This window comes from Xyrauchen texanus, chromosome 30, assembly GCF_025860055.1.
Source record: "Xyrauchen texanus isolate HMW12.3.18 chromosome 30, RBS_HiC_50CHRs, whole genome shotgun sequence".
In the NCBI taxonomy this organism is placed as follows: Eukaryota; Metazoa; Chordata; class Actinopteri; order Cypriniformes; family Catostomidae; genus Xyrauchen; species Xyrauchen texanus.
The window spans coordinates 36,656,597-36,681,957 of NC_068305.1; the positions used below are offsets into that span (position 1 = coordinate 36,656,597).

Here is a 25,361-nt window from a genome sequence, read left to right on the forward strand (position 1 = left end):
AGCCATCACTCTGCGTGGAAACCTTTAGCATGTTTGTGCCGCTGGCATATTAATTGGGATGAACTTGCCCTTGTGACTTCAATCTTGGAAAGGCTGTTGAGAGGTGGAAGAGATAAGCCACTATGTCAAGGACAGAAGAAGCAATGATAAGGTCAGACAGGAACTCAAAAGTGCCGTCTCACATTTTAGCCACAATTTAAATGAGTCACTGAGCATCAGCTTTATCAGCAGAGCTTTTAGTTTTTTTGGTGATATTCAATATTATATATATATATATATATATATATATATATATATATATATATATATATATATATATATATATATACAGTGAGGAAAATAAGTATTTGAACACACTGCTATTTTGCAAGTTCTCCCACTTCGAAATCATGGAGGGTCTGAAATTGTCATCGTAAGTGCATGTCCACTGTGAGAGACATAATCTAAAAAAAAATCCAGAAATCACAATGTATGATTTTTTAACTATTTATTTGTATGATACAGCTGCAAATAAGTATTTGAACACCTGAGAAAATCGATGTTAATATTTGGTACAGTAGCCTTTGTTTGCAATTACAGAGGTCAAACGTTTCCTGTAGTTTTTCACCAGGTTTGCACACACTGCAGGAGGGATTTTGGCCCACTCCTCCACACAGATCTTCTCTAGATCAGTAAGGTTTCTGGGCTGTTGCTGAGAAACACGGAGTTTGAGCTCCCTCCAAAGATTCTCTATTGGGTTTAGGTCTGGAGACTGGCTAGGCCACGCCAGGACCTTGATATGCTTCTTACAGAGCCACTCCTTGGTTATCCTGGCTGTGTGCTTCGGGTCATTGTCATGTTGGAAGACCCAGCCTCGACCCATCTTCAATGCTCTAACTGAGGGAAGGAGGTTGTTCCCCAAAATATCGCAATACATGGCCCCGGTCATCCTCTCCTTAATACAGTGCAGTCAGCCCTGTCCCATGTGCAGAAAAACACCCCCAAAGCATGATGCTACCACCCCCATGCTTCACAGTAGGGATGGTGTTCTTGGGATGGTACTCATCATTCTTCTTCCTCCAAACACGTTTAGTGGAATTATGACCAAAAAGTTCTATTTTGGTCTCATCTGACCACATGACTTTCTCCCATGACTCCTCTGGATCATCCAAATGGTCATTGGCAAACTTAAGACGGGCCTTGACATGTGCTGGTTTAAGCAGGGGAACCTTCCGTGCCATGCATGATTTCAAACCATGACGTCTTAGTGTATTACCAACAGTAACCTTGGAAACGGTGGTCCCAGCTCTTTTCAGGTCATTGACCAGCTCCTCCCGTGTAGTTCTGGGCTGATTTCTCACCTTTCTTAGGATCATTGAGACCCCACGAGGTGAGATCTTGCATGGGGCCCCAGTCCGAGGGAGATTGACAGTCATGTTTAGCTTCTTCCATTTTCTAATGATTGCTCCAACAGTGGAACTTTTTTCACCAAGCTGCTTGGCAATTTCCCGTAGCCCTTTCCAGCCTTGTGGAGGTGTACAATTTTGTCTCTAGTGTCTTTGGACAGCTCTTTGGTCTTGGCCATGTTAGTAGTTGGATTCTTACTGATTGTATGGGGTGGACAGGTGTCTTTATGCAGCTAACGACCTCAAACAGGTGCATCTAATTTAGGATAATAAATGGAGTGGAGGTGGACATTTTAAAGGCAGACTAACAGGTCTTTGAGGGTCAGAATTCTAGCTGATAGACAGGTGTTCAAATACTTATTTGCAGCTGTATCATACAAATAAATTGTTAAAAAATCATACATTGTGATTTCTGGATTTTTTTTTAGATTATGTCTCTCACAATGGACATGCACCTACGATGACAATTTCAGACCCCTCCATGATTTCCAAGTGGGAGAACTTGCAAAATAGCAGGGTGTTCAAATACTTATTTTCCTCACTGTATATATAATAAATAAAGAATCAAGGCATGTTTCCACAGTTTTTCTCCAAATTAAAACAAGGAAGATAAATAAAATAAAATAATTTTCAGTTATATGCACACCAATACATGCAGACTTGCTCCGGTTTATTTGTCTGATCTACTTCACCTTTATTTGCCCACTCAGTCTTTTAGGTCTTCTGAACTCTTTTTCTTGTTTATCGTGTTATGAAATGTATTGCTAAAATGTACTTATTGTAATGCGACCTTGAGTTTTGGGAAAGGAGCTATATAAATAAAACTTCTTCTACATCTACAGTATATTTCTTGAACTGGTCAATGACATGTCACATTTTTTCCACCCAGATCTATTCAATTATTTACAAGTTTGACTCCAGCCATGTCTCCTAAGCAACCAAATTGGCACGGTTGCTAGGGAGGCTAGAGTCACATGGGGTAACCTCCTCGTGGTCGCGATTAGTTAGATCATATAATTCAATATCACTATTTTGACATTTTTATGAAATGCCATATTTTGTTCAGCTCATATGGAGTAACCATAAGAAAACGTTTTTGAAATTATTACTCAAAAAATTCATGATCTTTGGTTTATGTGTATGTAAAGAAAAAGAAAGAAAAGAAAAAAAGATGCATATGAAAAAAATGATGAAGGCAAAATATATACTGGTGGGTTATGTGTGCATATATAACAAATACTGAATCATTAATACAAATCTTTTGATCTAAAGGCGTATCCTTAAATGTTTGAAATTAGTTTTGTAGACAAAAATATACGTTTTTGAAATGGATAACTTGGACCGAATAATTAAGATAAGCAGCCAATAAGTGCCCAACATATAGATGGGAACTCCTTCAATACTGTTTGAAGATGCTTTGGCACAACATAATTCCCATATTTCCATGTCTATTATTCCATAGTTGTGATGACTTTACTATTATTCTAAAATGTGAAAAAAATAAAGAATGAGTAAATGTTTGAACGGTAGTGTACATATACTATTTATATTTCACCTTGATAAATATTTTCTAATTGTTTTTTAATTATTGATTAATTTAAACTCTAATTTATTCAAGGAGCAAGGAAATTATTTAAATACGTTGTACTTCATTGTTGTTCACATTACAGTTTTAAAGTAATTCAATATTTTTGTTTATTTATTTTTTTTTTATTCTATAAATGTTTTAAAAATTCAACATGACTTTGTTTTTTCCATGGAACACAAGAGATGTTATGCACAGATGTCCTCAGTCACCATTCACTTTCATTATATGGAAAAAATACAATTCAAGTTAACATTTTAACAACACATTTTGTGTTCCACAGAAGAAAGTCATACGGGTTTGGAACAACATGAGGGTGGTAAATAATGACAGTTTCTTCAAATCCCTTTAACACTCATCTACCAGGTTACGATACAAGGAGGATTGTGAAACTAGTGTAATGACATATATGTAAATTAAAAATCAATTGTAAAAATCATCACAATATTTATGATGTTGCTTAATTTTATATTGCCAGCAAAACAAAGTATATTGCGAACACTCAATATATCAACCAGCCTTAACGATGGCTAAACTACAAACTCCCTCTCTTGCTCAATTTGAACTCATCGTATCACTCCGACCCAGAGGTTATCAAAGCAGCCAATCAGCTACTTCCCCCTCGGATCTCATGTGATTAAATTGAGTGAGGTTTGTGAGGAGGTGAGGTGAGAGTGGGTTGAATGTTGGTCACAGTACTATAGCTCCAATAATTACAGCATTACACTGATGCTATCATCATCATCGGGAACAGATCTCCTCCACGGTGTATCCGACCAGATAACATCGACACCGGGATGCTGACATGATATCATGATTTATACCTTGTTATCTCTTTAATTTCTTCCCTTCTCTTTTCCTGTTGCCTATATAGTGCACTGATCAAGGCAGGCTTATGAAGGAAGCTGTTCCATGCAATTTTTATGCTTGAAGTATTTGGACTAAATTTGAACTGATTCGCTGATTAATTTGAAGTGAAAGTGTGTCCCATAACTTTATCAGTATGTTCTTAACACAAATGTACAACTTCATTTTATTTTGTCACAACTGTAACATTACATTATCTCTCACGACCCCTAAAACCACCTCAAATACTTAAATATAAACCTAAACTTGAGAAAAGCAGAAATATAAATAAGTATATTTAAAAGAAACATCACTATGTTACTAACAATACTATTCTAATATGTTCTTTTACAAGGTTATATCTTTCATCAAGTTCCTCGATCCACATTGCACCTGCTGTGAGTTCAACAAGATATTTTATGGAATTTAAACTTGTGATTTCCAGGCCCGGAAAAGTCATGGAAATTTATCAAATTGGAAATTTCATGGATATTGCTCTTTACGGAGTAAAACTTTCTCACAAAACTGTGATGTTTGATTTGTGTGTGAATCGTTCTTTTCAATGAATTCGTTAGCCAATCGCTCTGAATTACATTTAAAAAAATATATTTCCACTAATCAAAAACACCAGGAAAGGTCATGCAAATGCATTGGTCAAAAGTGGTTGTGAAATAACATATAAGCTTAAAATAAAAATAATATGCTAAAATAATTGTGCTTCTATTTTGTATCAGAACCATGATATATCCACTCCAACGTCAAAACTGTACAAATTATTTGAGATTGTTTTAGATCATTTCCATCATTCGAGTACATCATGTTAGCTCACCAAAAAAAAGGCTACTGCTTTGTTTAAATGTGCAAAATATGGTAATGCATACCAATTTTATAACTACCAAAAATCAGCTTTGTCATCGGTAGATTAATGTAGGCTTTTGACGTCAAAACATATACAGACATGAAGACATGCACATTGGATTAGCTTATAAGAACAGAGTCAAAGTTGTTCACATCCAACGTGAAATCGGGTTAAAGGGTTAGTTCACCCAAAAATAAAAATGATCCCATAATTTACTAACCCTCAAGCCATCCTAGTTGTACATGACTTTCTTCTTTCAGCCAAACACAATCGGAGTTATATTAAAAAATATCCTGGCTCTTTCAAGCTTTATAATGAGATTGAATGGTACCTTAGATTTTGAAGCCCAAAAAAGCACATCCTTCCATCAAAAAAGTAATCCATTTGGCTCCAGGGGTTTAATAAAGACCTTCTGAAGTGAAGCGATGCATTTTTGTAAGAAAAATATCCATATTTATAACTTTATAAACTATAATCACTGGCTTACTGTAACGGCCGTCCACGCATTCACTGGCCTCCTCTATCTCCTGTGCTATCTGCAGAGCTTACACTAAGCCTACGTCATATGTCGGAACTCGACTCTCTCGTGAACGTGCGGACGGCCGTTACCGGAAGCCAGTGACTATAGTTTATAAAGTTTACTTTTTTGATAGATGGATGTGCTTTTTGGGGCTTCAAAATCTAAGGTACCATTCACCCCCATTATAAAGCTTGGAAGAGCCAGGATATTTTTTAATATAACTCTGATTGTGTTTGGCTGAAATAAGAAAGTCATGTACAACTAGGATGGTTTGAGGGTGAGTAAATTATGGGATAATTTTCATTTTTGGGTGAACTAATGGGCCACAATCTATGTGTGTCAATTGTTTTTGCTTAAACATTTTTATTTTATATTTTAAATCAGGGTAAGGGCATAAACAGTTTAAGGCAATTACATGACCACACACACTGGCATATTAAACAGAATCAGTGTAAGAACGTGCATGTAGACAATTCAATAGATGGAGCAAACAATGGGTTTAAAAACATCCTTTATTCCCAAATCAGTCATTCAATAAATTTATTTATTAGATTTCTTAGGATTCATTATAAATATTTGACACATTATTTTGGTATTTGACAAAGTTGACTTGAATGAATAATTTTGTGAAAAGGAAAAAGTTAATAAGTTGCACCTAAACAGAGATAAAAACCAGTGAACATTCCAGATTATTCCAAAATAATTTCTCAATACATAAACTTACTTTTTCAGTTCCTTAGTCTGCTTTGACCCAAAACTCCAGAATCAGTGCCATACACTTTAAACAAAATCTAATTTAAGTGTCAAAACTCTGGAGACAAGAATCCAATCCAAGTGCCTGCACTCAGAAAGTAGAACTTGTCAAAGGTAAACGGAGATGGTTGAGTCACTCTTCATTATTCTTTATGCATTTTTACATTATCTGATGACTGCTGCAGCCTGCCTCAATTTATTCCCAAACAGTGCTAGCAGGTAATGTGTTTATAGCCCGAGGCTTTTCTTCCTGTCTGTTCGATTCATCCCCTTTGCTGTCATCTTTATACCTCCACTAATGTTGCCTGCAATGAGTTGAAATATTGGCAAAGCCATTTATGAATTTACCATACAAAATACATGTGTTTGCTGTAAGTAATCAGTTATCGGCAAATAACTGCACTCCATGTCCTCATATGTTTCATTCATTAAGTAGCTCATCCGTAGAATCAACAAATAAAGCACTCTGACCGTTTTGGTTGGAGCACAATGGGGTGTATTTCAACTTCATTTTTCCCAATCTTCTCAAAACCTTTTCTAGGGGACGATATTCCCTGCAGCTGACTCAGCCATTCACAGTGAACTTTACTGTGGAAATCACAGCAACAGGAGATAGATGAACACAGACAGACGTAGGCGGTAGCAAGCTGCCGACCTGTAGCGTGTGCTGGTTGTCATTAAGGGCAATTAGGAGTGCTTCTCTGAGGCCTCAATGGAAGCCTGATTACAGATCCGGAAAACAATGGTTGTGATAATGAGCTCTCCAAATGGATGGCTCTCTATTCTGGCCTCTGATGATTGGCCCACTAGTTGCACACAGCAGAATGTGAACCATGCACTAGGATGGCATTGCAGATGGTGAAGGTCTCTGTTCGGTTGTACATGGAACATGCGTGACCTATCAGCAGAGTGCAGATCCAGATTGTACACTGGAAGTCAACAGAGATGGGATGTATTTACTTTTACCTTGCATGTTATTTTCGTTTCAATCCGATACCGATACTATAAATGCCAATTTCCCGGCTATTGATACCAATACCTTTAAATATCTTCTTATTCTATTTTTTGTTTATAATCTATTAAAATAACAATAATTAAAATATATATTAAACAGTATTACTGTATTCACTCTACACCACTTGACTCTGGACATTTCCTCACAGATTTCATGCTATTTACTAAATTAAATCAGCTTTGAATAAAACCCAATAATCTCCCGTTGGTAATAGCTGTTAAAAAAATTCAAAATGCAGCAATGTTTACATGGGTCTCTCCTTGGTATTCCTCAGGTACGACACCATCACAAATCAGTGGCAGACAGTGTCTCCGCTACCCAAGCCAGTACACTCAGCAGCTGCTACCGTGTGTGGAGGGAAGATCTATGTGTTTGGTGGGGTGAACGAGGCCGGTCGCTCAGCTGGTGTGCTACAGTCTTATGTCCCACAGACCAACACCTGGAGCTTCATAGAGTCCCCCATGATTGGTAAGTGGTGTGATATCAGTAGATCATTTGCAGAGAAATGAACAATTGGAAATGGAAATTATTTATTTGTGCAGCCCAGTTTTCACCCAAAGACTCATTTAAAAAAAGTATTTGTCAACATGCAATCATTTAGTGATTTCACATGTATGACCAGAACCAGGATAGACCTTCTTCAAATACATTTCTAGTGTAATTTCCTTTGCTCAAGGGCACAACAGCAGGATTGATGTAGAAGACTGGAACTCACTGTCTTTACTTGCCATTAGGGTTTTAACTGCAGCAGGGCTTTCGTTAGCTCGCTGATTGCTGTGTTATGGCATCATTTAAGATCTTTTATAACCTAAATTAACTTAATTAAATAAAGTTGCATACAATACATTGAATCAGGAAGGGATTCATTTGAAGGTGTCAGGTAATGTTAGACATGGACATTCACACTTTTGAAAGACAACATTGTCTATTCATGTTGTTTCCTTGACTAAGAACTCCATATTAGAGTCATATTGGCTCACCCCTAAGAACTCCATATTACAGTCAGGTTGGGTCACCCCCAAGAACTCCATATTAGAGTCATGTTGGGTCACGCCCAAGAACTCCATATTAGAGTCATGTTGGGTCACCCCTAAGAACTCCATATTACTCATGTCAGGTCACCCCCAAGAACTCCATATTAGAGTCATGTTGGGTCACACCCAAGAACTCCGTATTAGAGTCATGTTGGGTCACCCCCAAGAACTCCGTATTAGAGTCATGTTGGGTCACCCCCAAGAACTCTGTATTAGAGTCATGTTGGGTCACCCCTAAGAACTCCATATTAGAGTCATGTTGGGTCACCCCTAAGAACTCCATATTACTCATGTCGGGTCACCCCCAAGAACTCCATATTAGAGTCATGTTGGGTCACCCCCAAGAACTCCGTATTAGAGTCATGTTGGGTCACCCCCAAGAACTCCGTATTAGAGTCATGTTGGGTCACCCCCAAGCACTCCATATTAGAGTCATGTTGGGTCACCCCCAAGAACTCCATATTACTCATGTTGGGTCACCCCCAAGAACTCCGTATTAGAGTCATGTTGGGTCACCCCTAAGAACTCTGTATTAGAGTCATGTTGGGTCACCCCTAAGAACTCTGTATTAGAGTCATGTTGGGTCACCCCTAAGAACTCCATATTACTCATGTTGGGTCACCCCCAAGAACTCCATATTAGAGTCATGTTGGGTCACCCCCAAGAACTCCGTATTAGAGTCATGTTGGGTCACCCCTAAGAACTCCGTATTAGAGTCATGTTGGGTCACCCCCAAGAACTCCATATTACTCATGTTGGGTCACCCCCAAGAACTCCATATTAGAGTCATGTTGGGTCACCCCTAAGAACTCTGTATTAAAGTCATGTTTGATCACCCCTAAGAACTCCGTATTAGAGTCATGTTGGGTCACGCCCAAGAACTCCATATTAGAGTCATGTTGGGTCACCCCTAAGAACTCCATATTACTCATGTCAGGTCACCCCAAGAACTCCATATTAGAGTCATGTTGGGTCACACCCAAGAACTCCGTATTAGAGTCATGTTGGGTCACCCCCAAGAACTCCGTATTAGAGTCATGTTGGGTCACCCCCAAGAACTCTGTATTAGAGTCATGTTGGGTCACCCCTAAGAACTCCATATTAGAGTCATGTTGGGTCACCCCTAAGAACTCCATATTACTCATGTCGGGTCACCCCCAAGAACTCCATATTAGAGTCATGTTGGGTCACCCCCAAGAACTCCGTATTAGAGTCATGTTGGGTCACCCCCAAGAACTCCGTATTAGAGTCATGTTGGGTCACCCCCAAGCACTCCATATTAGAGTCATGTTGGGTCACCCCAAGAACTCCATATTACTCATGTTGGGTCACCCCCAAGAACTCCGTGATTAGAGTCATGTTGGGTCACCCCTAAGAACTCTGTATTAGAGTCATGTTGGGTCACCCCTAAGAACTCTGTATTAGAGTCATGTTGGGTCACCCCTAAGAACTCCATATTACTCATGTTGGGTCACCCCCAAGAACTCCATATTAGAGTCATGTTGGGTCACCCCCAAGAACTCCGTATTAGAGTCATGTTGGGTCACCCCTAAGAACTCCGTATTAGAGTCATGTTGGGTCACCCCCAAGAACTCCATATTACTCATGTTGGGTCACCCCCAAGAACTCCATATTAGAGTCATGTTGGGTCACCCCTAAGAACTCTGTATTAAAGTCATGTTTGATCACCCCTAAGAACTCCGTATTAGAGTCATGTTGGGTCACGCCCAAGAACTCCATATTAGAGTCATGTTGGGTCACCCCTAAGAACTCCATATTACTCATGTCAGGTCACCCCCAAGAACTCCATATTAGAGTCATGTTGGGTCACCCCCAAGAACTCCGTATTAGAGTCATGTTGGGTCACCCCCAAGAACTCCGTATTAGAGTCATGTTGGGTCACCCCCAAGAACTCTGTATTAGAGTCATGTTGGGTCACCCCTAAGCACTCCATATTAGAGTCATGTTGGGTCACCCCTAAGAACTCCATATTACTCATGTCGGGTCACCCCCAAGAACTCCATATTAGAGTCATGTTGGGTCACCCCCAAGAACTCCGTATTAGAGTCATGTTGGGTCACCCCCAAGAGTTCAGTATTAGAGTCATGTTGGGTCACCCCCAAGAACTCTGTATTAGAGTCATGTTGGGTCACCCCCAAGCACTCCATATTAGAGTCATGTTGGGTCACCCCTAAGAACTCCATATTAGAGTCATGTTGGGTCACCCCTAAGAACTCCATATTAAAGTCATGTTGGATCACCCCTAAGAACTCCATATTACTAATGTTGGGTCACCCACAAGTAAATCTCATGAACTTTCCTGGCAGGGGTTTTAATCAGTGCATAATTCATCACCAGATAGAGCCAGTGATTTGTTAAACTCAAGTGAGTTTGGTGCTTTGTGCAATTTGCCTGTAGTCCGTTTTACCCTTGGATTAGATCCTACAACTGCGTTTTCACCAACTTTATAACTCCCATCATCATATGTGATCCGTCACGGAAACCAGTGACACAAGTCGGCAGCACAACTTGTGAGCAAAATGAGAAACAAGTGTTTTTTTCCAAAATTGGTGATTTCCGCTTTTTTGCAGAATCTGTTAGTTGAGATCATGAAGAAGCCTCTCCATGTTTGAGATAACAGTATTGGTATATTTAAAAGCGTACATTTTGAGGTTGAAATCGGCTTGTTTTTCGGAGATTCTAGCATGCAGTAGGGGCGTATCATTGTCTGTGTGTATTTCCGTACTGAATAGCCGCCGGCGCTTTTGCCCCCGCCCCCAACAGCGTGGCTACTTATTATGCAGCGTCTAGCCGGCTCTATCTGATATCAAAATTCAATGAAGATGGACGCCGCAAAGAATGTCGCAGACGAAGCTGAACCGTGGCCGTTACAACGAAAATGTTTTGAAGTACTTCTTCGACAAGCCGGATGCTTATGAACAAGCGTTCACTGATTCTGAAGACGATCTGAGCGACGATGAAAGTGGAATGTCACTTTATCAACCAACCACCTGAATTTAGTTTTACATTCTTGTATGAAAAGCACTCAGTGTACATAAGAGTTGCCTATACAGTTTTATCGGTAGATGCTAAGAGACATTTATTTATTACCTGTTTGCAAACTTTTTTTTTCTTTGATGGCACATTTTCCTGACCTTTTTGCTCCCCCTGTGCTTTACAGGGGGAGCTTTACAGGGGTATGGCTTATCTAAATGAGATGTAAATGAGCCCTATTGTCACTCCCAGCAGCAGAGAGAGGTGAGAACTGCACAATCTTTTGAGGCCGTTTTCTACCCTTTTAGCTTTTTTGAGTGCCCACCTTCAAATGGCCACAACTTCTCCAAATATTGTCAGATTTCCATGTGTTACAAATCGTTGGAAAGCTTGGAGACTACACTTTCAGAATATGTGAATAACTCAAAATGCCCCAAAACCGACTTGTGTCCCTACTTTCCGTGATCGGTCACATATGTCCACAGAGGCAATGGGTTCAGCTAAAGGCTTTTAAGAGGTTTGTTTCCTCGAGGAGTCTCTGTGATTCTGTTGTTTCAAGTCCTGCAGTCAGTAGTAAACACTACTGGGCACGCACTAATTCAGCCAGTGCACTCTATGCTAACAGACAAGTTTTCATCAAAAGTCGAACAGGCAAAGTGCCACTGGACGTGAACGGGGTCACGTGCACGTTGGAGAATTGATTGCAAACAATTGCTTGTGCAAATTACACAAGATTTCTGCACTTCTATAGAGTACAGGCACATTAAAAAGTGGTTCAGGGAACCTCTGGACAGACTGATGAGTTATCACTAAACTGGCTCCCAAGCCACTCAGCGAGCTCTCATGGCTGGACTCTGTTAATGTGCAGCCTGAATGTGAATCATCCGCAGCTGTGCCAGGCTGCCTCATGCTGTCTTGTCGACAAATATTCCCCGGGCATCTGAAACTAACAGTATGAAAAGCAGGCAGTGTTTATCAAACTCATTTAAAGCGGTCGTTTAGCATGTCAATCAGCCAGGCAGTGTTTTGAGAAGTCAGTCAGAAAGAAAAAGTGGTATGAGATGAGTTTGACTGAAGTGGTCTCACTTAAAACACTTCAACTTGTTTATGGAGGACCCAAGGTTGTTCCTAGTGTCCTCACCTCATTTTCATCCTACATTCCTGGCAATATGGCTATTCAAACAACTTTTTTCACCCCACCCAACTTTCTCTCATTCCAGCCTGTTCTGCTTTCCACCATTTTCGAATGCAGGTTCGGAAAATTGAGTGAGGCATCTCTGCAAATTGATGGCATGAACTTGTTGTTGTCTTCTTTTGTCCTCAAATAAGCTGAATTCTCTTGTTTCCATGGTGGTGGAGAGTTTCCCTGTTTGATGGAATTCTTGAGTTGTCTTGCCTGTGGCAGAATCTCTGCATCAGAGCAGCAGCCGAAGTTGAAATACCCCTTGTGTAGCAATGGCATACAAGAACGTGGGCCAAGCCTGACAGTGAGCTTTGCTGATAGAATTAGTGTTGCTTTTAAAAAATAAGATAAACAGATAAACAGAGTGTTTTTTGCTTGCTTGGGATGAGATCAGGACCTAACATGCCATTTTAGGAGTCCAACCTACGGGTTCAGAACTTTCACAATGTGGCGTGCATGAAAGGTGCTGGTGTAGGTGACTAAACCAATTTGCGAGATGCACGTGTTTGTGACAGAAACAGAGCACTCAGGGAGGTTGATTGAAGTCACTTGACAGCATTGCACATAATTTTCATAAAAGAAAAAAAAAAATAAAGACCTGCCATGTTCTGGGAAACCACGCTGATGTGTATGCCAAAGATGTAGGGGAAGTGACAACAAATGTTTGTTTGTTACAGAGGAAGACACCTCCCCCTGGGTTATGCCGGCTATCAATTTGACACCGCTTGCTGTGACTGACGCTGGTTGGAGTGCTATAAAAAGAGGGTGTTATCTGGACTGTCACTCCAAACGGAATGGCAGAGGTTTTAATAAGAAACACCTGGCAGCCGTTGTAGCGAGCGAAGCTACAGAGAGCCTCATCTCGCACTTTTCAACCATTAAATCCAATGTCTGTTTTACAGATCGGTTCTGTGCTTTGCTTCTCAAGCAAGAATAGTCAGTCGAAGGCGGAGAAGAAAAACAAAACAAAATATTGAACGCAACCACGTGAATTATTCATAGGTATAATAAATTGGCCCAGCTGTAATCGTTTGGGAGACAATTTCTCTGTCAGAGAAGCAAAGGCTAATAGCCTCTCCTCATGTTTATAGCCATGCGTTGAGATGTCAGTCATTTGCCTGCTGATGAAAATATGTGATTATTTCTGATTCTTGCCTATTTACCTTGTGAAGAAGTAGAGAGTGAGTAAAACCTGTCACGTTGTAAAGGGTCTGTGGGTATTACAGGGGTCATTTCCAATGTATGGAGACATTAGATGCAGGCTCTGTACTGTATAACTGTTTGGAGAACAAACATAATTTTTCATTCTCCGCATAAAATAAAATGCCGATTCTTGAGATAAGGGACAACATCTTAGTATTTTATTTTTAGTCTTTAATTATCTAATTATGGTGTTCAGTAAAGGAATTAAGCGATAAAATAAAAAATAAAACATTTTCTGTTTTTACACTGTTCTTCAGTTGACAAAATTGCAATCTTAAAGTCCACCTATTATGATTTGGAAACGTGCCTAATTTTGTTTTAAAGGTCTCATACAATAGATTTACCAGCATGCTCGGTCAAGAGCACTTAAATGTGCTCATAATTTAAATTCCAGCATTACCTTTTTTCCCCAGTGTCAAAAAAGGATTCATTCTAAACTCCTCCTTTCAGAGAGCCTACTCTGCTCTGATTGGTCAGATGTCCCAGTCTGTTGTGATTGGTCTACCGCTTTGTAGTCTAGTGTTTGAGGGCGGGTCAAAGCGGTTAACGAGCAGCCAATTTTGGAATTATTAATGACTCATTCCAGGTGTTCAGAATCGGTTCTTTCTTTTGGGAGTCAATAACTCCATTTGTCGTGCATCTAGATTTTTTAAACTTTGCAGACTTTTTTATATTCACAAACAGCTATATAGCACACTACATGAAAGGTAATATTTGAAAATCCACAACAATTTGTTGTACACTGGAGCCATTTGTTTTTTCTCAGTAAAAGCTGCCTCTATAACCTAAACTAAAATTCCAAAATGATTCCACAATTCTTAACAGAAATGATCACAATGGGGAGAGAGTGTTGACATGTTAAAGCAGAGACTTAAACATTGTTTAAAATATATTAAGTCAAATATCAAATTTACTAGACTACATGTCCTACTGTTGCATCCACCATAAGCAGGAAGTGGGAAAGGGGTACTCAAAGTTATAGCTGACCATGACATAGTATGATTTATTTAGGATTATACCAAATCTGACAGAGTGGACACAAAGTGATGACAACTTTTTATGGAAAATATAATTTAAAGCTCACTTTATGCATTGATAGCGTTCAGCTCCTTAACCTTGTTGCATTTTTAAACTCTTTGTTTGGAAGTTTAACATTGTGTCCACTTGCTGAGGACAGGTTAAATTACACGTGCTTCCAAGTATAGAGCATGATTTTAAAAATAATTGCCATGAGTTTACACATTTCCTTAGATTTAACTTTCAGTATTTTTATTATTATGGATTTCTTGATTTTTAACAGAAAGAGGTTTTGTTTATAGGCCATGTTTTGTCCCTTTTCTCAAGAATTATTGAAAACATTAAAGAAATAATGATGTTGGAAAATGGAATATGTCATGAGAGAGGACCAATAAAAAGTGTGTTGAATGGAAGGCAAAAATAACATTCAGGGAGGAGAAAATATAAATGCATACAAATTGCATTTCAAATTGCCCTATTTTGAAAGATGTTGGCTCTGAGAATGGCTAATCTGTTACAATATGCAAAATCCATCATACAGGGACAATGTTCAGCAGTTTGTACCTCATTAGTAACCTGGAATCTACTGAATGAATGTGGCAAAGGTGCATGAAGTCTTGCTGATAAGAATTTAGGTATCACAGCAGCCTTATTAACTAGGTTTAAGACACCATGGCACTATTCAGCCAACAACTGACTAGTTTATCTTGTTTTATGCACGCTTTGGCTGTTACTTTTCATGGTTAAACCCTCTTGGAAATGTTGTATCCTTTATTCACCACTAGAAAGTTGTGTCTCTTTTATTCGCTGCTTCAGCCATACACATTCACATGTATGTCTTTGATCGCTGCGATCCGTTTCACACTTTTTGTTATTTTTTTATTCCTCTGTCAAGCTATTTTTGAAGGCAAGAATGTGTCTGATTTAAATGCCATCCTAAAAAACGTGTTGGACAGTAGAAAATTCTCAGAAATATGCCAAATAAATAAATAGTACGAGTACGGTCATAAAAAGAGCATTTGCGCATGGAACTACTTTCTTACCTGACGGATCAGAATCTGCCGTTGCTGGTTCAAAACAAACGATGCGTCCAAGCCTTCGTTAGTAATTCAAAATGTTCACTTCAGAAATAGTTGTGCTGTTTCTAACAAGTCATTGGATAAACAAGGATGGATGTGAGTGTGTGTGTGTGTGAGGGAGAGAGAGAGCGAGCGAGCGAAAAATCACCTTCCAAGTGGGGGCAATTCTCCATATTTCGCGGTAGCTGGTGAAATAATCTTTCACTATAGAAACCGCAATGTCCTCCGCCATTTTGAACAATACGTTTTCTCCAATGTGGAAACTCCAGTAAGAGATAAGTAATGAGTTTTGTAATTAATCTGTCGTGTCTCTCAGCTGTGATGAGCCATAATGATGAAGTTGTTTGTTTAAAGCCGTTTAAAGCTATTTTCTAGCTGTAGTTGTGTAGTAGTAGTAATACGACCGATCATGGAGCGCTGTTGTATGTAAACAATGACTGACGGCTTCACATCACATCACCAATTGCTCATATTACACCATTACATCTTTTGCAACCACCTGCTGGCTAGCATATGTAAGAGACACTCGTACAGTAATTCTTAACACATATGCACTACTCTTACACACAGAGTAGTGTAATATGGTAGTAAACAATACATTGTATTCTAAAGTCTTATCAATGATGAACTCTTCTGCCAAAGGAATTATCTGAATATTTGTTTTATTTATTTATATATAATGTATATGTGTGTATGTATGTATATATAATTTTAACATATTTAAAGATAACAATGTATCATTATTTAATCATTATATATTGAATTATTTTTATTAATTAATCAGGACACCATGTAATTAATTTGATTACAAATGTAATCGATTGACAGCCCTAATATTAATTAATCTGTGGCAAGAACATACATCAGAGAGGTAACTTCTGTCTCTTATTCTCCTCTTTCCTCCTGTGATCCCTTTGGGGTTATTTAGATAACAAGTACGCCCCTGCTGTGAGCCTCAATGGTTATATCTTCATCCTGGGAGGAGCCTACGCCCGAGCCACCACTATATATGACCCAGACAAGGGCAACATCAAAGCCGGCCCCAACATGAATCACTCCAGGCAGTTCTGCAGGTTGGTCTAATGAACAACAGATTGCACTACAAGATGTTCCACATTACAAATAGACTTGCTGTAAATTAAAGGTAATGGTCTCCTACTCTTCCTTTCCTAGTGCGGCTATCCTAGATGGCAAGATCTATGCAACAGGGGGGATTGTAAGCAGCGAGGGACCGGCGCTAGGAAACATGGAGACCTTTGACCCTTGCACTAACACATGGACGCTCCTACAGAATCTACCATGCCCGCTTTTCAGACATGGATGTGTGGTTATCAAGAAGTACATTCAGAGTGGCTGACGATAGCTCAAATGTGGACTTCTCTAATGTAATAAACTGGCCTAAACCAGCCAATCGAGCTCCAGCCAGCCATCCTGGGTGAAACGCGGTTGAACCATCACGGTTTAACCTGTCAAGAATTAGCAAGGAATCTGTAGTGTAGCTCCCCCTCAGGTGTTGTGCCATTGGAACGATATTCTAGGTCAGCCAATTGCAATTTTTGGATCCTCCCAAATCCCCCATGTTAGGTTTGATGTCCATCTTCTATATCACACTTTTCTTTAAAATGAAAGATTCTAAATTCCTGTCCAATCTCATTTTTAGTTGGTAGCCATGTCATAAAATGAGAAACCGTGATTCTTTGACGTATAAGGACACGTAAGATCAAATACATCATGAAGCGTACTTCATTGCTGCGGTGCCGTTTTCTCTAACAGGAAGCTGACTGATGCTTCACTGGTTGTCGATGCAAGTCATGTAGCCCTCCAGCAAGGGTCAATGCTACAGAGAGACGAGATCGATGTGAAGGCCCTCCTGAACTCCAAAGCACAAAATGCCAGAATCTGTCATGCCCCGAGGAGTTTTGTTTATTATTTTTTTCTCTGTAAATCATTCCACCTTTCTTATCCTCGCATTTTATTCAAATCCACAAGCCTGCAGCCATGGCAGAATGTAGATGGAGCAGGTTGGAGAAACATTGTAACATAGGGAAGATATGTATATTTTAAAAACCGATGAAAATTGTGTATAAATGTTTTTAGAAAAATTCAATGGATTGGACAAAGATATGTCTGTAATCTATACCCTTCCATTTACATGTTATTAATGCTGAAATAATATCCAAAATTCTAAAGAAAAAATTCTGGCTTTTGTTTTCTATTTAGATATGTTAACCATAATGCAAGGTTTGTCCAAAATGTGGTGTTTGGACCAATAATGGTGACATCTTTAAAAACATTGGGCCTTATTCTTGAAACACTGAGCTGAATGTGTAAATAGTCACATTTAATTCAGTGCAACATTTAATTCGATGCAACAATTCGATTAAATCCATTCTGCTTGTTTCTCATGAATGAGGTCTGATTTTCTTAAAAAATGTTTTCTTATGTTTCAAGAAAAACTTTATTTGTAGCTTAGTCCAAAGGGTTTTTTTTTTGTATGTGATTTTCCAATCCCTGCCTAATTGTGCAACTATAAGTTTGTATTTGTATGGTTGTGCCCCTTGAGTCAACATGCAAATGCAATGGCATGAGTGTGTGGTAACTGGTTTGAATAGTTATTTTTGCTAGTGGTGGAGAATTACACATTTCAATTTGGTCAAATTTATAGCAAACGTTTTTTTTTGTAGTTGTTGATCATTCCACTAAGCTAATTTAGAATGGTTTCCTACATGCCATTTTAAGGACCAACTTGAATTTCCCAATTTACAAATGCATCAGAATATCCAATATGCATTCTATCACCGTTACATATTAACATAAATATAGTACTTGGAATGAAAATGAAAACGCTTTAGACAGACTTCAATTTGCACCTTTTATTCAAGTATATCACAGCAGTTTATTTCAGAAATTACAGTAAATATATCATTTCCAAGAGGACTTTCACAAAAGAAGAACAGAACAATGTGTGTGGTTTTGCTTTGTACAATAAAAAGGTCAAATTCTGTTATTTAAAAAAAAAAAAAATCCCTCACCCTTGTAACTCAGTAAGTAAAAGAGTATAGATCTACTGATTAGATGGAATTAACTAAAAATATTGACAAAGAAAATTGTTACTTTACAAACCTCTCCAAAATTGACTTATTAATTGTAATGTATATTTCTGATCTTGCACTTATCCAGTAATTACACTGAAAGTGTTGGTTTTGTTTCATAACACCTAAATTAGGCAAAATACTATTATTCTATAGACTTCCTACACTCAAACAATAAAAGAGCAACATTTAGGCTTGCGTCAACTAAAGGAAATTCATACTGTATATCTTCCGTGCCCCCATTGTAACAGCTTAATGCAGGATTGAAGTGTTAGGAGTTAAATCGCTAAAAAAGTTTTTGAAATGCAAGTTGTGTTAATGAAGGTTTTATTTAAACTTACGGCCAAATTTACATCATCTCATCAAATACCATTAACATTTTATTCGTGAAAATAGCGAATGACCAAAGAACAGGGGACTTAAGTGAACATGGAGTGGAAAATTAGTTGAAACGTCAACTAATACTTGTAAATGTTCACAGTTTTATTCCAGATTTGAGATAAACATACCAACGTGTTTATGCACAAGTGGTCAGTAATACAGTAGTTTTGTTTTCCAATGCTACATTGAGCAAACATGCCAATGTTAAGGCGATGGAGAGGGACCTTAAAGCGCACAATAGCCGCATAAACGTCAGTCTCGTCCTAAATGGTAACACTTTAAAATAAAAAAAAGAAGCCTTTCCACCCTTAATGGAATAAATAGGTTCATGAATGTAGCAGACCTGAGACCAGTTAAACCCCTGTTGATGAACGTCACAAAACACCTGCTACAAAAATGTGCTACATCGTGTCTCGGCACAAATTTCATAAGTCGTGTAACAATTTTCCAATTAGTTTCCGCTGAGAAAAAACGGTTTACAAAATGTTGAACTTATGAATGTTAAAAGACAATGTTCAATAATTTAATAAATAACAAACAGACAGTTAATCGAAGGAAAAAGAAAATGTGACTACTATTGTGAAACTTGAAACACCACAACAACGGTAATGAAGCAGACTGAAAAGAGAAAGCAAAACATTAGAGATAGGACATAACAGAAAAACAACCACTTGACAATGGCCTGTGTTGAAAAATACTAATATCAAATCAAAACAATAATCATGGGATGCAAATGTAGAAAAACTGAAATATATAGCATAAACATTTCACCAATATCAAAATGTCATTTCATTTCTCGGCTCAAAAGCAATACAACCCAAAAACGAAACACAAATGATAAAATCCAAACACACCCGAGGATTACTGCTGCATGACGCGTTGTTCACGTACGAGAGGTGATCAGTACCTTAGCTTGAATTTCTGAAGGGATGAAGTGATTTTACAGAGGTCAACAAATACTGTTTGTCAGTAAACAGGTCATCCCTTTTCTCGCTTTGCATGAAAACAACTTGCAGAGGTAGCTGTGGTTCTGTCTCTCTCAAACGTACTGCAGTAGTCCAAAGCTATCTCTTATTTTGTTTCCTTGCATATGTCTGAAAGAGTGTTTTTTTTTTCCTTTTTTTTTTCTATTTTATCCTTTTCATTTACAGCACCCAATCCTAGACAAGGACAAGATGAATCAAACTTGGTTAATGCTACTTACACTGTCAAAATTGGACTGAAATCATTTTATTAAAGGTATAGTTCAACCAAAAATGTTTGGTTAAAAACATCTTTGTCATTTACTCATGCTGTTTCAAACCCATATTACTTTCTTCCAGTGCACAAGAAAGCAGTTCAAAAGAATGTTAACCTTAGTCACCTTTTGTCTCTACAATGAAAGTGAATGGTGACCACAGAAGACAGTACGTCATACAGGTTTGGAATGAGATGAGAAAATGACAGAATTGTAATTTTTGGGTGAACTAACCCTTTAATTAGATAATAACTACTAAGGATTTAGCACAATATTAGACTGTACAAGTTAGCAAAAAAGTAAACCCTATAAAGGACGAACTAAAATGTAAAAAACAAACACAAAAAGTAATGCTTATGTAAAAAAATTAAGCACTGCCTAGACTGCCATTCCAACCTTTCCTTCAATTATTTTCATGCTAAAAACAGCTGCATTCTTTTTACTCCATATTTGTGATTTCATTGCGAAAGAAAATCACAACGTGCCACTGATTTGGGCAAGAAACCTGATGCACACAAACCATGGAGACAAGACGTGAGACGTTGAGAAAAGATTGGCATACGATTTCACTACAACACATCAAGTATCTAAAACTGCAAGACAACAAAGACGGTCGTGGATCCTGGTCAATATATACTTCGAAAGCAGCAGGAGAGTGGCTTGTCACAAAAACGTATACGTTTGGGATGTTCATTAGTTTGTAAGATACTACTTTAGGGGTTAAGGCACATGCTAGGCAGTGCAATCGAAAGATATCTAGTTTTAAATCCAGTTATACCAGGAAGAAAATGGCAAAAACAAAACTATGAACTAGCCCTAAAGGGAAAATATGCAATGAGTCGTACATTTCCTTTATTTCGCCTAAAGATCTATTTTATACTACTAACATTTTAAAACTCAATTTATTTTAGTGTGTTTTCTATTAAAACGGTTTAAAGGGGAAAAATAGTATTAATAGGAGGACATTTTTCACTAGAAAATCTTCATAATACAGAAGCCGTGGAATCTTACAATTATCATCCAGTAGAAAACAATTACAATCTTGCAGTATAATTTGTCACAAAGTTCCTAGAATGTTTTTGTTATACTAATGATGCCAAGGTGTGACATCACATGGGTCATAACAAGGAGAGGGTGAATGTAGAAAATGGGTTATGTAGTTTGTTTCCACAGTAAATGACCAACTGAATCGACCATTAGGGCCTCACGCCATCCTTATACAGTTTTGCCACTGCTGGTGAGAATCTGTGTTGCAAGTGTGTGTTCGCTTCCAGTAGACGGAGGCTGAGGTTACACTGTGACATAACAAAATATTGTTTTGTACTGTTTGTCTGTGTTTTTGTTTGCTTGTTTATGAGGAGAATGAAGAGCAGCAGACAAAAAACAATAGCACCCAATAGCACCAAGAACGATCATCAGCAGTTGGCATGTATGTGAGTTTATGAAACAAACGAAAGAAAAATTAAATCTACAGAGTTTTTGTGTTTGGTTCTGTAGACTGGTTCTGTCCAGGTACCTGAGATGATAGCACCAAGGTAAGCCTTTGTTTCAATTGTCTGCACCTTTTTTTTCCCCATTGTCATTTAAGACCGAGATGTCCAGACCAACTCGGTGTTTGGAACTTGGCTTGGAACACTGGCCTCTCCCTCGAGTACTAAAATAGTTTCTGATTACGTCTCTCGCTGAAAGCCCTCTTTTCAACACAGGAATGTCTCGAAATGCTGAACTTGCCTCTCCATCGCCTGCAAATGAAAAGAGAGAAAATTGGTTCTTCAGCGGTAATATTTATGAGTTTTCAAAGGTAAAGTGTTTAATGTGTTCTGTGTTAAAATACTTTCTCCTTTTCCTATTATCAATGTGCAAAGACAATGATAATCAAGCCAACTGTAGATTGACTTCACATTGTGGTGGTTTCAAAACACGGCTCTGTTTGAATGAGTGGTCCAAAATGTTAGAATGGGGATAATAAACGTTTAGTGGTTAAAGGAATATTCCGGGTTCAATACAAGTTAAGCTCGATCGTTAGCATTTGTGGCATAATGTTGATTAACCTTAAAAAAAATTCACCCTCCTTTTCTTTAAAAAATTTAAATCGAGTTTACAGTGAGTCAATTACAATGGAAGTGAATATGGCCTAATTTGGAGGGTTTAAAAGGCAGAAATTTGAAGCTTATCATTTTTACAAAGCACTTGCATTGAATCTTCTTTTAAAACTCATGTATAATTTGAACTGTAAAGTTGCTTAAATTGTCATTTTTACAGTAATTTTATAGTTAAGGTTTGTTGACATATCTTCATGGCAACAAAGTTGTAAATTTGGCTTTATCTTTACACATAAAGGTCAGTAAGTGGACTTATGGACTTACATCCATATAGTTTGTCTTGTGACTATACTTTTTAAAAAGTTCACTATTTACTTCCACCACTATTACCTAGCTTTTTTTTTTTTTTTTTTTTTTAAGAAAATGAGTTGTAAGCAAAAATAAATTGTTGTGGTAATCAATAAAATGCTGTCGATTGAGCTTAACTTGTATTGAACCCGGAACATTCCTTTAATTTACTAGTTTGTATGAACAATGGAAGACATTATGTAAGATGATGAGGGTGGAGAACAGACTGACTGCACATAAAATCAAAAGCAATCAGGCAAAATTTCTGTAGTATACAAATAAATTACACACAAACCCAAGAACTTGGAGATAAAACAATGTTTGTTCATAATGTTGGCTGGGTTTGGAATGGCATTCTACTTTTACTGTTTTGGCCATACATAGGTATTTAAAGAGCAGTAAGAGCAGCAGGGGTAGTATGCCATTCAGAATTTTTTTGGGCCTTTCTTTATATTGTAATCCAAGTAGACTTGACAAGTTTTCAGTTTCAAGTAATGTTTCCATTCTCGGTGAGAAAAAAAAATGCATAATGTGGAGAGAGAGAAAAAAAATAAAATAAAAAAATTAAAGAAAATTCACAGCCAATCAGAACATATTTAATGTTTAATATGATTGAACTGATAATTAAAAGTCACGTCAAAAGTTATGATAAAAGCGTTTGCAATTCAGAATTATACTGGCCTAAACAAACAAGACTATAAACAAATGACAGATTAAATAAATTAGAGATTTGGACAATGTTTTGGCATGCCATTCTGAACAGAGCCATATTGATTTTTTTTTTTTTTTATTGAATCTTTTTATCGTGATCTAACCAGATGTGACAAATTTACAGTATTTCAATAAAAAAAAAATTTCTTACAATAATCTATTTGTTAATTTTAACCCATTTTTTCTTTAGTCAGTTTTAGTCTTTTGACAAAAATGTCCTTAAAATAAATCAATATTTAGTTGTTATATTAATTTATTTTAGTCAGTTTTACTCTGAATAAAATGGCATATAATTTTTGTTAACTACATTTTTTTTGCAGTTGATTATAAAAATGTGTCAAACTGCAAAAGATCAAACTTGTATAAACAAATGTAAAAAAAACAAAAACAAAATACAGTTGAAGTCAGAAGTTTACATACACCCTGCGTACACACTGCCAGCAACATCGTGCGAGACAGTGACACCATCCCATTCATTTTCAATGAGAGCACAGCGACTTCCAGCGACACGAGCTGTCGCGACCAGATGTGGGCGTGTCCAGCGACACGACAAAGTTGAGACAAGTTTAACTTTATTCAAATGAAGAGCGACTTACGGGAGTGACAGCCAATATGAGAGAAGACGGTAGAGCTCACGTTATCCTTCTCTCCCTCTCAGCTCCCGCAGTAATGGAAAGATCAGGGGACCGACCCCCGGCAGCAGCTCATCAAACTGGGTCCTGTCAAGCCTGAAGTACTGCTGGAACCAGACTTCATCCAGCCGCAGCTCCTGCAGCAGCCGGTGGTACTCACCGTCCTGACTCCGAGATTTAATGGTCTTGTGGACCCAGACATTTTGCCACAGATAAACAGCAGCTATGTCAAAGAGCATGCCTTATTGCCACAAACTATAGTCTAGCTTTTTTATGGTGGTTTTGGAGCAGTGGCTTCTTCCTTGCTGAGCAGCCTTTCAGGTTATATTGATATAGGACTTGTTTTACTGTGGATATATATATATATACTTGTCTACCTGTTTCCTCCAGCAACTTTCCTTTGCTGTTGCTCTGGGATTTATTTGCACTTTTCGCACCAAACTACGTTCATCTCTAGGAGACAGAATGTTCCTCCATCCTGAGCAGTATAATGGCTGCGTGGTCTCATGGTGTTTATACTTGCATACTGTTGTTTTACTATTATGAATGTGGTACCTTTAGGTGTTTGGAAATTGCTCTCAAGGATGAACCAGACTTGTGGAGGTCAACAATTTTTTTCTGAGGTCTTGGCAGATTTCTTTTGATGTTCCCATGATGTCAAGCAAAGAGGCACGGAGTTTGAAGGTAGGCCTTAAAATACATCCACAGGTACACCTCCAATTGACTCCAATTAGCATATCAGAAGCTAATTGTCTAATTGCCTAAAGGCTTGACAATTTTCTGGAATGTTCCAAGCTGCTTAAAGACACAGTTAACTTAGTGAATGTAAACTTCTGGTTAACTTGGTGTATTGTAAACTTCTGACCCACTGGAATTGTGATATAGTCAATTAAAAGTGAAACAGTCTGTCTGTAAACAAATGTTGAATAAATTACTCATGACATGCACAAAGTTGATGTCCTAAATGACTTGCCAAAACTATAGTTTGCTAATATGAAATCTGTGGAGTGGTTAAAAAATTTGCTTTAATGACTTCAACCTGTGTATGTAAACTTCTCACTTAAACTGTATGTTTGATACACGTTTAAATTAAGAGGGGCTACATACAAAATACTGAACACTATCGTTGTTGTGAAAACCTGAGCTCTTGAATAATGAATATACTTAAGTCCTAACTGCTCTGAATTCGTTACGCTTTAGAGACTGTAATTACATTTCAGTGTTTAGCCAGTTTAGTATATTGCATTACGTGCACAGTACAGAGTAGTCGAGATTAACATTGGTGCAGAGGTACTAACTAATATTGTTTTCATGATATCTTAATTCAGTTTTATACTGGCTTTATAGGCTTTACAACATATAAATTACAAATAAATCCAATAACTTGGAGATTAAATCATGTTTATTTTTCATACTATAGTGATCTTTTTGGTAGGATCTTTATA

The 25,361-nt window shown here is 37.8% G+C and overlaps 2 protein-coding genes across 4 annotated transcripts in view; one reads left to right on the forward strand and one right to left on the reverse strand.

The window, feature by feature from the left end:
- Positions 1 to 17,862, forward strand: part of LOC127623698 (kelch-like protein 29) — a 309,133-nt gene extending 291,271 nt beyond the window's left edge. For both annotated transcript variants that reach the window (XM_052098152.1, XM_052098153.1), the window contains 3 exons: positions 7,238 to 7,431; positions 16,402 to 16,546; positions 16,647 to 17,862. In XM_052098152.1, coding sequence (XP_051954112.1) covers positions 7,238 to 7,431; positions 16,402 to 16,546; positions 16,647 to 16,830 — 523 coding nt within the window. In that variant the 3' untranslated portion in view covers positions 16,831 to 17,862. The remainder of the gene's footprint in view (positions 1 to 7,237; positions 7,432 to 16,401; positions 16,547 to 16,646) is intronic.
- Positions 17,863 to 18,345: 483 nt separating this feature from the next.
- The window catches only part of atad2b (ATPase family AAA domain containing 2B), a 108,397-nt gene continuing 101,381 nt past the window's right edge, over positions 18,346 to 25,361 (reverse strand). For both annotated transcript variants that reach the window (XM_052098964.1, XM_052098963.1), the window contains exon 28: positions 18,346 to 21,925. In XM_052098964.1, the coding sequence (XP_051954924.1) occupies positions 21,881 to 21,925 (45 nt within the window). In that variant the 3' untranslated portion in view covers positions 18,346 to 21,880. The remainder of the gene's footprint in view (positions 21,926 to 25,361) is intronic.